The sequence below is a fragment of the Pantherophis guttatus genome, chromosome 2, assembly GCF_059756535.1.
Source record: "Pantherophis guttatus breed Tessera chromosome 2, ASM5975653v1, whole genome shotgun sequence".
Classification (NCBI taxonomy): domain Eukaryota; kingdom Metazoa; phylum Chordata; class Lepidosauria; order Squamata; family Colubridae; genus Pantherophis; species Pantherophis guttatus.
The window spans coordinates 22,976,383-22,993,654 of record NC_142064.1 but is presented as its reverse complement, the minus strand read 5'-3'; the positions used below and the strand labels follow the sequence as shown (position 1 = coordinate 22,993,654).

Sequence of the window (17,272 nt, the reverse complement as noted above, 5' to 3'; positions counted from 1 at the left end):
ACACTCCTGAGACACATTGACTGCTGGTATCATGTGCTGCCAATGTGAAGTTTTGCGTTTTTAGAATCATTCAGAACAGGGGCTGTATTGTTACCCCCAAGGCTTTGATGCCCTAGGTAAATGTTTATTCAGATTAAAGCTCTCCCTGCTTTTATTTTATATATAATCTTATTTTATAAACTTTCTTCACAAAACCAAGCCCATATGTAAAGTGGAAGAGAAGGATCTACATTGTCTGTTATTTGAGCTGTTCTCTTACACTTTTACTTCAGGTGTCAATGCAGTAGCATTTTGTCAGTTTTATGGTATTTAGGGCCCAGAATATATTTTATTATACAGTACATCCTTATTATAACAAATGATCTACATAGTAGGATATCAAATAGTTGAACCATTTTTTATTACTTTTGTTATATATTTATAGGCAATGAAACAAAATTATATTGGTGATTTTTGCTTTAAAAGTGGTAGTAGCTTTGCCAAAAAAATGAATTGGATAAAGATGTGAGTGGTAGTAATTTTTTTAAAATTCGAGATTGTTGCTGTTTGCAGAGAAACCAGGAATTTGTACATTTTTTAAATTTGTGTCTTTTAAGGTAATTGGAGTAATTAAGTTAAATTATAGAATCCTGTATACATCTGAAAAGTAAAGAATTTTTCAGTCAATCCAGATATCAATAACTTGGTTTTTTTAAATTATCTTTCAAAATAATTGACAAAAATTAATGACAATAATTCAACCAGGCTATTTCTTTTTCTTCTAATAATATCCTGGAAAAATGTTCAGATTGGTTAATTGGGAAGTAGTATAGATGTGAGGAAATGATTAGTTGAACTTGCTTATTGAAAATTGTTTTAATTCTGTTGTTGAAAGTACTAAAATTTATATCTTGCAGCTTCTTTGTAATGCTGGTCATACTGAAGAAAAATTAGGTTTTACTTATGAAGATATCATCATATGGTAAGTGTTGTGTATTGTAAATAGTAATCTGATGATTGAAATTCTGGATTAAAGTAATAACAAACCAGAAAGTGGTTTTCTTCAGAGAAGATTGATTGTGACAGAATTAGAACAAAAGGCTAGAAATTCTAAGTTGTGATGGGAGATAAATGTGGAAATGGATTAAGGTGGATTTAAGTTGAGCACCTCTTCAGACCCAATAACAGTTGTGAGCAGCAGAGATTATTAGCTTCACTGTTAACTCTGATTGTTACTCCTGTCCCTGATGAACAGTTGGGATTTATGCCCAGTTTATATCTTAAGCATCAGCCTGTTGTATAATATATCCTGTTTACTGTTAAAGACCTGAAAAAAAACCTTAAAAATTGTTTTTGTTTAAAATAACCAGACTTTTACTAGCCACACATTGGGATGGTAAAGAATTTAAATAATTATAAATGGTGGATAAGCAGATAAATACTACAAAATATGCTGTGACTTGACCTATTTTTAAACCAATACATATGTAATATGTTATAATGGTCAGCATGACATACAGGTAGTCCTTGATTTACAATCACAAGTGAGCCCCAAATTTCTGTGGTTAAGTGAGACATTTGTTACAACCTTTTGTACAACCTTTCTTGTCACAATTAAGTCATTGCAGTTATTAAGTTAGTAATACAGCTGTTCAGTGAATCTGGCTTTCCCATTGACTTTGCTTGTCAGAAGGTCACAAAAGGTCACATGACCTTGGGGCACAGCAATGGTCATAAATATGAATCTGTTGGCAAGCATCTGAATTTTGATCATGTGATCATGGGGATGCTGCAATGTTATGTAAAGCTTCATAACTGAAAAATGGTCATAAGTCATACTTTTCAGTGCCATTGTAATTTTGAACAATCACTAAAGGAAGGAGGGAGGGAGGGAGAGAGGAGGATTACCTGTATTTTCTTTTGGAGGTGTTAGAGAAAGTATTTTACATGCGTTTCCTTTCCATTTACAGCTAAGGCGGACAATAATGTCTTCCTTATCCTTTACTGCTAACAGAATTGAATACAGTATAGTGCTATATTAAAACTCAGAAACAAATTTGACAAGTCCAATTTTATTTTGTATATTAATAAAAATATCTGTTAAAGATGTCAAATAGGTATTATTGACCTTATCTATATCTCAAAGATTGGGCATACTTGACTAAAGATTAACTTTATTCTTTATAATTTTAAAATTATATCATTGTATTTACTGGGGATTTAATTTAAGGATCACAGCAATACCATATTTTAAATCTGGTTTCTGAAAAGTCCTCTAGAACTTTGATAGCATAAACTTAACAACTGCCTGCATTCTAAAGGCCACCATAAGCGTAGAAAAAAACACAGTTCTTTTTAGAAGTTGCAAACATGATTTCGTACAGTATGCTTTTTTACCCAGTTGGTCATTCTTCTGACTTTCAGAATCTTAAATGTGCTAAGCTGAAAACCTCTGGGAAAAATACGATATATCAGCGTAATGTTGAAAACATTTAGCTTTGTAGTGATTTTTACCCCATAATGATTTCATTTTTGATCATTCTGATAAGCTGCAAATGAATCCAGACAACAGGAACTAGTACTTTTTAAGTGTAAAGTTAATGGATCTTTACTGGCTATAAAATGGAATAGCCAAAGAATTTAAATCTTAATAATTTTTTTAAATAGCTTTGAAGGTCACTAGGCCATGTGTTTCAAGGAGGTATCTCCTTAATTGAAATTCATGAGTAATTAAATTTATTTCTATTCTTACAACTATAGAGATGATCTTTAGAAGAATTTAAGCTCTTTAGAACTTTTTAACAAAAGAAACAAAAAAGGGATTGATGGGTTAAATTGTTTAAAAGTTTTGCAAATTTGGGGTTATGTAATTCCTTAAATGTTGCAGAGATGTTTTTCCTGTAGTAATTCTGATAGTTTCAACAATATTTACAGCAAAGTATAAAATGTTTTATGTTTGTGTCACTCTCTAGATTCATATTATTGTTTTTAATTTGATTAAATATATAATACAATAGATATTTTAACAATTTTTCAATAACATAGGAATTTATACATTATTAGCTGCTGATGTTATAGATGTTGTAAAAAACACATTTTGGATACTACAGTGTTAAAAAATAGATGAAGGAAGTTAATCACATAAAATGAGTTTGGTGAATATAGAATGGATATACTTTTATCATTTATAGCCTGAATGACTTATTTATCATCACAGTTTGCGGTTAGCTTTATTAAATGAAGCGAAAGAGGTGCGAGCAGCAGGACTCCGAGCTCTTCGATATCTTATCAGAGACTCCAGTATTTTACAGAAGGTATTAAAACTGAAAGTGGATTACTTAATAGCCAGGTAATTACCAAAATAATATTACAGTAATGTGATTTGTAATTGCTTGGATTTTTCATATGCATCTGTTGTTTATATGACCCATCAAACAGTGTCCATTTGTATTATTATATTTGTAACTTGAGCCTCCTCCAACAGGAATCATGATCCCATCCTTTATGTTAGGGGTCCCTGGCAGGCCACGGATCGGTACTTGTCTGTGGCCTGTTAGGAATTGGGCTGCACAACTGGAGGTGAGCAGCAAGCAAGCGAAGCTTCATCTGTTTTTGCAACCACTTCCCTGCACTAATATTACCACTTGAGCTCCACCTCAGATCATCAGGGATTAGATTTCCATAGGAGTGCAAACCCTAAACTCTGCATGTGAGGGATCTAGGTAGTGTGCTCCTCTTCCCCCCTCCCCCCGTCTGTGGAAAAATTGTCTTTCACAAAATCGGTTCCTGTTGCCAAAAAGGTTAATAACCATTGCTTTATGTATATTCAATGTTCGTGCAGGACTCATGTATATACAGAAATTCTGCTTTCAGTCACATAAGCCAACACATAGAAGCATTTGGGAACACTAGCCACATATTAGTCTAATAAAAGCATCTACAAAGCCTGCTGTATATTTTATAACTCTTGTGTTGTTCCTTCTGATGATATAATCTTGTTGATATTATGATTTGGAGCAATAAAGCTGCAGTCATTTATAAGTAAATGGCCTGGAACAGTTCATGATGGAGGCTTTGAGGCAAATGTAGGTAATTCTCCACTTACGACTGGTTGTTTAACAACTGTTTGAAGTTAACATGGAAAGGGTGCCTTATTCTCTGTAAAGCACTTCTGGTCATTGTAAAATGTTGCCCCTCCTTCCCCATGGTCACATGATTGAGATCTTGGGTGCTTGGCAACGTGTTCACGCTGCTGTCACCTGTTCAAGCATTCATCCTCCCCTCTATGCACTGCAGAGTGAATGGAAATCCACTGGACTGCACAAACGAAGCTAAGCTTTTTAGATCTTATCTTTGTTTTGGCAACTCGCTGCAGGAGTTTCCTCCTGTGAATGGGAAGGGGGCACTCCTTCACTGGACTGGAGAAATGAAGCTTGCATTCCATAGATCCGAGCTTTTATTTCTCCAGCCAATTACAGACATTCTCTTCCACATGGAAGGGAAGGCAATTCCTGTGGTAGGTTGCAAAAATAAAGCCTGAATTGTTGGGGGCAATATGCTGACTCTGTAAACCGCTTAGAGAGGGCTGTAAAGCACTATGAAGCTACTGTATATATAAGTGCTATTGTTAAAGACCTGAGCCCCATTGCAGGGGTTGTCTTCTGCACATGGAAGAGAACTGCTTTCCTGCCTCTGGCAGGCAACTCTTTTGCTTTGTCTGCTTAATGATTCACATAGTCATTTAATGTCTGCAAGTGACTGAGCTGGGATTGTGGTTGTTGAGTGAAGCAGTCATGTGGGCATCTTGCTTAACTATCCCTGTGCTTAACCAATATTCCAGCTCCAATTGTCATAAATCAAGGATTATCTATTTGGATTGTTTTACCTCAGTAATGTTTAGAAGTTGAATCTCATCATTATATCCCATAAAATAATTTTGGGCTAATTTGAGCATTTTTAGCCACTTGTATTTTGAGAAAAAAGTGAAAAACATAGTTCTTGCTGGTTCTTTCTTCCGTATGCTATCCCTGTTCAGTCTCCTACACATGTATTAAAAGATTCCACTTCTCCCTGCTAATCTTTTGAAAGTAGATTTTCAAAAAGAATAAGAAAATGTCACCTGTACTATTTTTCCATCAAAAGTATTCTACAGATAAACTTTCATGGAAGGATGGCAGCCTTTATTGAGAGGCAAATTCTAGATCCAAACCAACCAATAATTCTGGTTATTTTAATGTCTGAATCCCAATTATAAGGAACTAATACAACAAAATGTTAAGAAAATAAACCATGTTTCATAGGTAGTTATAAATATAAGTACATAAATATATATGTATTTCATTTTAGATGTATAGATATACAGCAAAGTAATGAAGTAGAACGAACACAAGCACTTCGTTTAGTCAGAAAGGTATGTGAAAACTCACAATATAATATTGTTATTTACTAAATTATCCATCTCAAGTTTTATATGATTATAAAATAATATTGCAAATAGCTTGATTATTTACTGTAGAAAACAATGCTGATAATGAAATTCAGTTAACATGGTATAAACAAGATTACAAGTACAAAACAAATATATGAATAAATATAACAGTTTGGTTGCGTACCTCATCCACGGTCACAGTTCTGAGCTATTTGTTAAATTTATTGCTACCCATCTCACCATCGGGCTACTATAACTTACAACAATAAAATGGGGGGGGAGGGAGAGAATGATAAACATGTAAAAATAATAGTAAAGGAATGAAACAATAAAAATAAACAGTGGAAGTACAATAATACAAAATTCAAAAGATGAGCAGTGTGGGAGGATGAAGCACAGGAGGAAGGTGGGGTCAGTAAGTTAGTCCAGCAACCATCTTCAGTTATGTATTCTCCCATTTGGTTCCTCAGCCAACTGACAGCTATGTTTTCTGTCCCAGGCAGAAGGATAGGGAGAAAATCTCACCTGTGGGGGACAGGATGTTCCAGAGTGCTACAGCAGAGAAGGCTGTTCTCCTGATCTTATCAGTCAGAGTTCTGTGACTGATGGCTCCTCAGCAGGCCACCTCTGCCAGCTTGAATATGGTGGGCTTGCCTTAGTGGGACAAGATGGTTCATCAAATAGTCTGGACCTATGCCATAGAGGGCTTTAAAGGTCATAACCAAACACTGGAACTGCACCTGGAAGCAAACTGCCAGCCAGTGCAGCTCGGGAAGCAATGGTGCAACATGGGTCATTCTGTGGGCCCCAAAGACTGCTTGTGCTACTGGCACCTTGTACCAGTATATTCCATGTAGTCTCTGTGGCTTTCCAAAGCCAATCAATGTCAATGGACTTTCAGAAAAAGCTTAAGATAGGAAGGAGAAACATCAAACAAAAGAAGCATCAAGTATCATTTAGGTCCGTTTAGCTGCTATGCGGGACTTCCAGTGAATAAATATGATGCATCAAGGACTCTTAATATTCAGGGCCACTTTTTGAGAGTCCACTTAGCATTGATCAGCTGTGTACCAAATGTTAAAGTCCGTTTAGGAATTGGAAAAAGCTTATTGAAAGTCAGGGCATGGTTTGCTAAACTCTGGTTCAAAATGTCTGTATACGATTCTACTTTCCTACCTTATTGAATGTCCATGGTTTCAAATTCCATCTCAGAAAATTAATCAAATTGGCCTCTATCCAAATCACCTATTTTTAATGGGGCGTACAGGTTCTCATTTGGAGCCGTATGGTGCTCTCATACTTCTAGCTTTTCCATAGACATTATTATTTGTATGAACATTTTCAGATGGAGAAATTATTGGGGCATATTTCAGCAGCTCTTGAAGTAGCTTTTGAGTATGTTTTTGCTATTCAATTTTTGTGGGTAAATTGAATAAAAAGATCTTGAAGATGCTTTAGCAGCAATGTTTCCCTTCTTAGGACTGCTTCTTTGTATGGTTGCAGTGTAAAAATTATCTTTTGAAAAATAAAATTAAAAATTAAGAAGTTACTGATTAAGAACAGAATACCAAAACAAAACATTTACTGTTTAATATGAATAAGTGAATATTTTGCATTGTTCCTTAATTGAGCCATGTATACAGCAAATACTTCCTTCTTCCTACATTTCTTTGCAGATGATTACAGTCAATGCTTCATTATTTCCCAGTTCAGTTACCAATTCTTTGATAGCTGTTGGAAATGATGGCCTTCAAGAGAGGGACAGGATGGTTCGTGCGTGTATTGCTATTATCTGTGAATTAGGTAAGCATTTTTAAAAGTATTTCAGTTAAATATGAGATTTAGTAGAGAGAATTATCAATCTCTTGGAATGAATGGGCAATCTATACAGTAGATTACAAATCTATGTAATTTTTATCACATCCCCTTCCCATATGTCTTTTGAAATAAATTTAAATTTGTGTCAAAGCATTTTGTGACTGTACTCAAAGTTTCTGTAAGGAATGTAATATGGTGAAGAATTTTGAAAAATGAATTTAAGACTAATATTAACTTTCAAATGTAAGATTTTTGTCTATGGAAATGTGATTAGTTATTAAATATTATCAAAATTTAAAAATTTTTAATACTTTTTAAAATTGAATAATCTCTTTCAGCGATTCAAAATCCAGAAATAGTTGCTTTCCGTGGTGGTCTAAGTACCATTTTGAAAAATGTAATAGATTGTCAATTAAGCCGCATAAATGAAGCTCTTATAACGACTGTTTTACATCTTCTTAACCATCCAAATACCCGACAATATGTGCGAGCTGATGTGGAATTAGAGGTAATTTTAAATATAATTGTATTAATGTGCTTATTTGTTCTAACTTTGAATTGCTTATCTACATATAGTTTTCACTTAGTAACCACAATTGGCAGCTGAGCTGCCACTGTCACTAAGCAAGTTATCACATGACCATGATAGACTTAACTATCTCACTTCTATAGATGTTAAGGAATATATCAGATAGTATGATTTTACTGCCAACTTTGCCATTCACTGTGCTTGTTGGAAGCGGACTGTGAATGTGAAAATGGCAGTCATATAACCATAGCATGCTGTGACAGTCATAAGTGCAAGGCCTAATCATAAAGTTATTTTTTTTAACGTTGTAACTTAGATTGGTTACTAAAAATGGCAGCCATTAAGCAAGGACACACAGTTTTGAAGCTTTGGCTTTTAAGCTTTTAATAACAGAATATTACCTATTAGCATTGAAATTTGATACTTCCATATGTGTATGTAAATTATTCTTTTCTTCAAAATCAATTGATATTTATAAAGTTAGTAAACAAATTATAACATCTCCCAGTGCCTTTTCTTTCTACACTATTTCCTTTAAAAATAAGAAATTAGATGATAAGTTTAAATGCAGGGATAAGATACATATTTTCATGTTAAAAACTCAGATCAACTGTATCATGCCAGTTCTGTTAAAAAGTAAGAAGCTTCTGATTAACAAAATATATAGATAATTATACAGAAAAAGAGGATAATATTTTTAAGAGCATTTAAATAGATTTACATATGATAATATATAAAGCGGTAATAGGAATGACACCAATCTTCTTTATTGTAGCGGATTTTAGCTCCATACACGGACTTTCACTACAGGCATAATCCAGACACTGCAGAAGGACAGCTCAAGTAAGTACACAATCATTCTTTGCTTATTCCTAATTTGTGGAATAAGCTCTTTTACAGCAATAGCATTTTTAAAAAAACAATAAAACATAACAGTCTTTACTCATTAATGTTTTTTTTAACAGAGAGGACAGAGAAGCACGGCTTTCTGCTAGTAAAATGGGAATTGTGGCAGCATTTCGATCATGGGCAGGTAGGCTATTTGTTCTCACTTTAAATGCACACACACACACACACACACACACACACACACTTTGCCCTCTCTGCTTTGAAAATAGCCCATGAACTGTTTAGCATAATCAAACATCAGCACAAGAAGTGTTTTATGGCATTCTATATTATGTCATAAACTGTTCAGCCCACGGTTAACTGTATAGCACAAACATCAGCACAGGAAACATTTTATGGCATTTTGTATTATGTCATAAACTGCTTTATGGTAATATTTATGTCATAAAATGTTTTCTAAAATTTACCAAATTTCATTTCCATGGGAATCATGGATCTAGATTATAAATGCTTTCTGTAAGTTAACCCATTTGGGGTACCATGGTTCATCCAGTTAAAGGTTACATGAAGTAGAGTTTTAGTAGTGTATAGATGCTTTATACTGTAGATGTAAGCAGAATCGCTTGGAAGTAAAACTTTCCTATTGTGGGGAGACTAGATTGGAAATTTCTTTAGGTAAGAAAGGATGAATCAAATATTTAGCTTTCAGTGCAGAAAAAAGAATAACATGTACTAGACAAGTAGATAGTTTAAATGTATTGATGCACTCATTTTTTTCTGATTTTTTTTTAAAGTTTATGATTTGTTTACAGGTAGCCTTCAATTTACAACTATAATGGAACCTGCCCATTATGGTCATAAGTCGTGGCAGTCATAAAATGAGTCACCCATAAAACTGACCTGATTTTACCAACTTTTTTTGCAGTGGTTACGAGTAAATGCCATAGTTATTAAGTGAACTAATTGTTTAGTTGGGCCAGTTTTGCCAAAAACCAAAAATAAATGCTGAGTTTTGGACAAAAACATCATAAAAGAGTTATATGAGTGTGGGGTGTTGTAAATGGCTATAATGCAGGCCCATTGTGAAGTGCACAAAATGTAGTCATGTGATGGGGGGGGTGGCCATCATAACTTTGGAACTAGGTTGAAAGTGTACCAGGGAGGTCCATCGTTACTTTGAACTAGGCTACTGATTGTAAGTCGAGGGCTACCTGCCTGGTTTTATTGGTTGTCTAACTCCAACGGACTCTGGGCTTTAACAGATTCTGAAACTGTAACAAAAGTGTCTGCTCATGTGTTCAAACGTAAAAACGTAACAGAACACTACCGTTATATAATTATGCCTTTCATTTTATTTTCAGGTATAATTAGTTTATGTAAGCCTGGGAATTCTGGGATCCAATCTCTTATTGGGGTGTTATGTATACCTAACATGGAAGTGCGGGTATGTTTTCAACTTCTGCCATTAAAATTGTGAGATTTGCATGTTCTTCACAAACCACACTCAGTTCTCACAATACTATTAATCTAGGAAATTTATAACATTCATTTTCTTAGGCATCTATATTCTGTGTGAGGACATGTGAGAGGCACTGCTAGACGTTGCCATCGGTATTTGTGGAGATTGCTTACATTAAGTTTTGTTTTAAGGGGTTATAAATCACAATTTGGTTTAAAGTTCAGTAGATTTAAAAACTTAATGGAAACGTGAGAATTGCCATCAAATTCAGTAAACTTAATCTACTCATTTTGCCATACTGTATATTAGCTGCCGTACATTATTTAGTGCAATGCAGATTGTTTTATGTTTTTCATTACAAATGTGTTTCTAGAGCTTCTATTACAAAGCACCCCAAAGCAATTTATTATAATCGTAAAAAAAAAAATCAGAGTAAAACAAAATAAAAGCAGTTGATTAAATCTAGAGATACTGTAAGTTTAATGGCTGGGAAAGACCATTATAAAAAGATGGCTTTATTAAAAAAAAAAAACCCTCCTAAAACATGCTAGTATTGATGTACATCATATGCAATCTAGTGTTTTATTTTGTTGAATATTCCTTCCTCTTTAGAAAAACAAAAATTAATCAGATTGGTACCAAGTATCCTGGGAGAGGGAGCCACATTTGCCAAGTCACATTCTTGTAACGGTTGTTGCTTTAGATGTTCCACCAAGATAGCCATTTTGTGATTGGGCAGCCCCATCCCAAGACAGAGTGTCAGTAGATCTATCACATGTTCTCAGCATTCATAATGTGCCCACTGCTTAAAAACTAATTTCCTGCTGTAAATGTTTAATAAACCATTAAAATTTTGGCAATTATAACAGGACATCAGCTATACCCTGAAGAAGGTAGTCCATGTTTTTTAATGCCTGAGTTGTATTTCTTTGATATTAGCTTCATATAAATATATTTCTGCTCATCTTTGTAATCCTATTCCTGTTTATGTTACAGCGAGGCTTGCTTGAAGTTCTATATGATATATTTCGCCTTCCTCTTCCTGTTGTGACAGAAGAGTTTATAGAAGCACTTCTCAGTGTAGGTTAGTATTGGACCTGGGGAAAGGCTCCATGGGGTTTGCTTGGAAGATCCAGGAGCATTTCTTTATCTGGTGCTGTATTGGGAACTTTAACCACAGCTGAATTGCAATACTTATGTAGTAATCTTTCTTTGATAAACCTGAATTGTGACATTCAGCTCTAAGCATTTTATTTATGACCTATAAAGGGCCCCTCATTTGTTGTCTAAATTGCTAATATATGAAATGCTTTTTAAAAATAATTTATATTTGAACCATCACTATCCTGCATGAAAGATTTTAAACTCAAGATTTTTTATGATGTTTGCAAGGCAAGCATGAACTCTCTCCCAGCACTGCAGAATAGGAGGAAGAACTGCTAAGGAAACAGTGAGAAATAATATGCCGAATCACATGAGAAATGCCATGCCCTAATTTTACAGGGTTTTCAGCTGCCCATCTTTAAACTTAGAGTACTTTTCCACATTTTTATTTGTGTAGATCCAAGCCATTTTCAGGACAGCTGGAGACTTTCTGATGGCTTTGTAGCTGCAGAAGCTAAAGTTATATTACCTCACCGAGCCAGATCCAGGTACTTAACTATTACCCACCCAAGCAGAATACACATTTTGCCTCACTTTGATAAAGAAATAGATTGAAATAGATTTTTCTTTTAAAAAAAGTCAATATGAAGGCTTGTCATTTTTTATTTTATTTATTTTTTATTTTATCCAGGCCTGACCTCATGGACAATTACTTGGCCCTGGTTCTCTCTGCATTCATTAGAAATGGACTCTTAGAAGTAAGTTCAGATTTTAAATTAAATTGCAAAAAAACTCCGTTCTTTAGTACCATGTAAAGCAACATGGATGTCATATGTATATGCACCATATGCATTACATATCTAGAATTTTATTTCTTAATTATTCCAGGGTCTAGTTGAAGTAATCACAAGCAGCAATGATCATATATCTGTCAGAGCAACTATCTTACTGGGGGAACTTTTGCATATGGTAAGAAAGATTTACCGTACCTTCATTAGCTGATTAGCTGATATTCAATTTAATAGGCATTAAATGTTGGATTTCATTTCCAGTAGTAAAGGAGAAGGAAATAATGTTCAAAACTTAAAAAACAATGCCAAGACACAATCAAGTTGCTGTCTTATTTTAGCAAAAAAGATAGTAACAAAAATAACTTTTCCTCTTTTATTATCTTAAAATAAAAGGGGCAAATCAAAGTTGCCTAATCTGTAAAATGTGGACAGTTTACTGTAAAATCCTTGCTTGTTTTCAATCCATTGCTGATGTTCCTAAAAATCTCTCTTCTTGGTTTAAGACAATACAGTTAAGTTTCTTTTCTTAACTTGAGATCTCCCTCTACTAAAGTAACTTTGTCAGGTCATAATTCATCATTTCAACAAGTTGTCCATTTTAGATTAGGATTAACCAATTGCTTGTTGCCTGCTTTAATTAATAGGTAATATTTTGTGAATGGCTTTACCGTGAGATCTAATAGACTATTTCCTTTGCTGCAAGCAAGGCAAGCAGTTAGAAAATAATGTTTTCCAATAGTTCCCCCCAACCCAATTCAGTATTTTTAAAATAATGTATTTTTTATATTATTTGAAGTAAGCTCTGGTCTTAAATCATTAGAATAAAACAGGTTGCACAGGGTGGTTGGAGTGAGTAGGTGGAATAAATTGAACTTTGTTTCAAAACTCTAAAGCTGTTTCTGTTTTTCAGGCAAACACCATTCTTCCACATTGTCACAGCCATCATTTACACTGCTTACCAACTTTAATGAATATGGCAGCTTCTTTTGACATTGTAAAGGAGAAGAGACTGTAAGCATAAATGTTAATAACATGCTTAGATACACTCTTAAGTTAAAAGTATACATTCAGCTTTCATGCACATCAGAATACATTTTAGTTATCAAACATTTTACTTATCAAAACAGAATACTGATGAGTTCAGAAAGAGAGATAGAATTACTTCTCACTGAAAGTTTCCTCCTTTTTTCTGTTGATGGTAGTCCCTGCTCTATCAAACAGCTTTCCATCAGCAGAGGAACTTCAGTTGTATAAATAACACTGCTGAGCAGATTTTGCTCCTTGTATTATTCTTTTCATCTGAAAATCTCCTTTGCCAAAATTGTGGTTAAGACAGATTGTGTGTATTTTCAAAAGAAAGCTAATATAACTTTCTTGTTTTCTTGTTTTGAAATTACAAATTTTCCAAAAGTCATAACACTTTATAATATATTCTGTGAAGCAAACAACATATACAGTGAATTCAGAAAGTATTCAGGCTCCCTTCACTTTTGTCAATTTTGTTATGCTGCAGCCTGATTCTACAGTAGAATCAGGCTACAGCATAATGAAATTGACAAAAGTGAAAGGGTCTGAATGCTTTCTGAATCCACTGTATTTGCCTAAATTGTACATCTTTCATAAAGTTTATTTGGCATATTTCTACACCAGCAGCACTTACTCAAAGGCCAGTTGGCATTCATTCTCTTTTTTTCTGTTTATGGCTAGAGAGCACTATTGGTAGTGAGCTAATTGTATTTTGTTTTCATCATTTTCAATTTTATTAGTTAACATTTCCAGGAGTTATTTCTCTGTGACTTCAAAGCATGAATTAGAACTATGTAAGTTGAATGCTGTATCCTTAAATAGTATTTTCATTTTTTAAACAATTTCATCTCCACTGCAGCAAACCCTAGAAGCGCTAATACTCCCGCATAATTATTCTAAAGACAGTCGTCTTAAATCTTGGTGTAAGAACCAATAATTTGCAAAATCAATTATTATAGAACTACATGTAAATTACGTTCAAGTAATTTTGTTTATACAGGCAGTCCTCAAGTTACAGCAGTTCATTTAGTGACCATTCAAAGTTATAACAGCAGTGGAAAAAGTGATTTATGACTATTTTTTACACTACCGTTGCAGCATCCCCATGGTCATGTGATCAAAATTCAGATGCTTGGCAACTCATATTTATGACGGTTGCAGTGTCATGGGATCATGGGATCACCTTATGTGACAGTCTGACAAGCAGAGTCAATGGGGAAGCCAGATTCAATTAACAGCCATGTTGCTAACTTAACTGAAGTGATTCACTTAACAACTGTGGCAAAAAAGATTGTAAAATGGTGCAAAATTCACTTAACTGTCTCACTTAGTAACATAAATTTTGGGTTCAATTGTGGTCGTTATTCAAGGACTATCTGTATTTGATAATTACTAGTTAATGAAACAAATAAAATGATCCAAAGCCTGCATATTTAAGAATATCAGAGCAACATAATTGCCATTTCATCTAACCTGAAATGGGACTTGGTTTGTAGTGGTTTCAAATCAACAAGCTACAAAGCCATTTCAGCATAAAAATCCCTGAGATTTACAGGAAAAAGACCAATATACTTTTAGATCCTTATTAAGTACAGTAATTACATTATCATGTTCTTCTGCTAGACGAGCCAGTGCTGCATTGAACTGCTTGAAACGCTTTCATGAAATGAAGAAAAGAGGCCCTAAACCTTACAGTCTTCATCTAGATCACATTGTCCAGAAAGCGATGTCAACCCATCAGCGAAGAGATCAGTATCGCGTGCAGAAAGATATCTTTATTCTTAAGGTAGACTTATCTAGGTTCTTTGTCATCAAAAGAACACAATACTTTTAATTTTTAACCTAAACCTTCTATAATGGATAGTCATTTTAAGCTAACTTTTTTTTCCCATTTGCATGGAAGCCTGTCTCACTAGATACTAGTTCAACTCTGAGGTTTGGGTTTTATTTCCTTAAAAAAATATATTTTTTTTGGTATGGTTAATTTGAAATGTGTTTAGTAACGCAGAGGCAACTTTACAGTGGGATTAATTTATTTTTCTTTTCCCTTCCCTGCTGTTGAAGGATACTGAAGAAGCACTATTAATGAATCTGCGGGATAGCCAAGTTCTTCATCACAAAGAAAATCTGGAATGGAATTGGAATCTGATAGGGACCATACTTAAGGTAAGATGTACAGTATGAAGATACTACAATTAACATTTAAGAATTGAAATACAAGAAATTAATTGAAATAATTCTTACCATACTTTGTATTTGCTGTTTTTAGTGGCCAAATATTAACTTAAAGACTAACAAGGATGAACAGTTGCACAGGTATGAAACTACTATGTCGACAAAAATAATTACAAAAACATTTCATCTTGTCTTGGGCTTTTTTTGTTATTGTAACATTTTAGCCAGCAGTTGATACATTAGAAAAAAAAAGAAATTATATTGTCTTTTCCTCCAATAATTTTGAATTTAGCTTCTTGTAAATGAAACTATTTTCAGCTATTTTAGATCCAGAAAGAAACATAAATCTAGTGTGGCATCCACATAAGAAGGAAACAGGTGTAAACAGTTATTTTCAGATGCTAAACTACCAGCCCTCTGTAATAGATAAAAGATATAAGAAGTTATTCTTAAGGGTGTTGAACAAATGGATAGGTTTTGAAAGTAAAATGATAATTATACTATTGTCTTAGCCACTGAGTTTGTGAGATCCTGTCACAGAGCATGTCATAAAAAAGGATCTCTATAATGCTTCCAGTTATATGAGTATTCTGTTGGCCATTTTCTGATCTAAAACTTCATGCAGAAGCATAGTGATGTACACCTACATGGTTTAAAATTTAGCTGGTTAGACAAGGTTTGAGTTACAAAAAAAATGAATGGGATGCCCACCATGCTTCATAGCCTGTGATGACCCTGAAATATTACAGTTCCCATCTACTTTTATAACTTTCAGTAAGAACTGTCTCTTGTTTTGAGAAGCACTTGTTACATTATATTTCTCACATATTTCATTTAATTAAAAATCAGATTCTGTAAGTGCAAGATGGCACACAATTTCTTTTTTCCTCCACCAATTAAAAAAAGCTTATTCTGACTGGTTACTTTTAAATAATATATTCCTCTCAAAATTCCATATTGAATCCTGTCTATTCAAGAAAAAGATTATACAAGTTTGAAGGGATATGAAAAGTTGTTGGTAGGTTCACATTTGTGGATAAGCAACATAAAGGAGAAAGATTTGTTGGATTTAAACATTTTAACAAATTCAGAGTTGAAAACACACATCTTTAGTTTATATGTTGTTAGAGAAATAAAATGCATCAGATTTCCTAATAAGTTACTGCTACCATTTCTGTAATATAAAATATAATAATCACCTACTTGCATGGGTTCAGAAGTATTGCTTGAAAAGGAAATCCACTAATGTACGTGCTCCTCTTGGGGATAGCAGAAGGATTCATTTTTATTCATTTATTAAAATGCATATTTAATATATCTAATATGTTTGTAATTGAGATTGCAGTAGATTGCAGGTATGAACAACTAAAATAAAGGATTACTGCACAAAAATCCTCAGTCTGAAAAAAAATCCTTGTTGGAATAAAGAAAGAAGATTTGTGAAATAGGAAGAATCAGTGACAGAGGTCATATTAATCATTTCTTGAAATAAATGTCTTACAAAACAGAAAAAAGTTCTCTCTATCATTTCCCCAGAGGCTATTGAGTATAGTTTTGACAATAGACCTCAGGGACAAGTTAGATTTAATGTCACAGATTTTGTAAAAAATTCCTTTGATTTAAGATTGATGAAACTATTATCTTGTAATATAAATAACTATAAACAGGTACATACATTATCAGAAGCCTCTAATTGTGTTTTTAATTGCCTCATTCTTTTGTTTGATGTTAGATTTGTACGGCGGCTGATGTATTTTTATAAGCCTAGCAGTAAATTGTATGCCAATCTAGATCTCGATTATGCAAAATCAAAACAGCTCACAGTTGTTGGTTGTCAATTTACTGAATTTCTCCTTGAATCTGAAGAGGTAAAATTTATTTATTTATTTTTTTAGCCATAATTAAAGACTGGCAGATTCCTGTTTGATGTATTTTAAATGCAAAATCATACAATTTTTACCAGGTTAATGAAACTGGAAATATTTCAGTGGAAGAATTTAATTCTGAACCTTTACAATTAAATAGGAAATATAAATAATTTGGGGACAAAAATGGAATTCATAAAATATATTGCTTCTTCTGGGTCATAGTAGAACATGTAATATAAAAGATAT

General features: G+C 33.7%; 1 protein-coding gene across 3 annotated transcripts in view; it reads left to right on the top strand.

Moving 5' to 3' along the window:
- RICTOR (RPTOR independent companion of MTOR complex 2) overlaps positions 1-17,272 on the top strand; it is a 47,609-nt gene that overhangs the window by 10,338 nt on the left and 19,999 nt on the right. For all 3 annotated transcript variants that reach the window (XM_034440776.3, XM_034440775.3, XM_034440777.3), the window contains exons 4-20: positions 897-961; positions 3,197-3,328; positions 5,326-5,389; positions 7,084-7,210; positions 7,564-7,733; positions 8,530-8,597; positions 8,720-8,787; positions 9,965-10,047; positions 11,059-11,146; positions 11,624-11,714; positions 11,858-11,924; positions 12,055-12,135; positions 12,868-12,968; positions 14,607-14,769; positions 15,048-15,149; positions 15,253-15,299; positions 16,891-17,026. In XM_034440776.3, the coding sequence (XP_034296667.2) occupies positions 897-961; positions 3,197-3,328; positions 5,326-5,389; positions 7,084-7,210; positions 7,564-7,733; positions 8,530-8,597; positions 8,720-8,787; positions 9,965-10,047; positions 11,059-11,146; positions 11,624-11,714; positions 11,858-11,924; positions 12,055-12,135; positions 12,868-12,968; positions 14,607-14,769; positions 15,048-15,149; positions 15,253-15,299; positions 16,891-17,026 (1,653 nt within the window). The remainder of the gene's footprint in view (positions 1-896; positions 962-3,196; positions 3,329-5,325; positions 5,390-7,083; positions 7,211-7,563; positions 7,734-8,529; positions 8,598-8,719; positions 8,788-9,964; positions 10,048-11,058; positions 11,147-11,623; positions 11,715-11,857; positions 11,925-12,054; positions 12,136-12,867; positions 12,969-14,606; positions 14,770-15,047; positions 15,150-15,252; positions 15,300-16,890; positions 17,027-17,272) is intronic.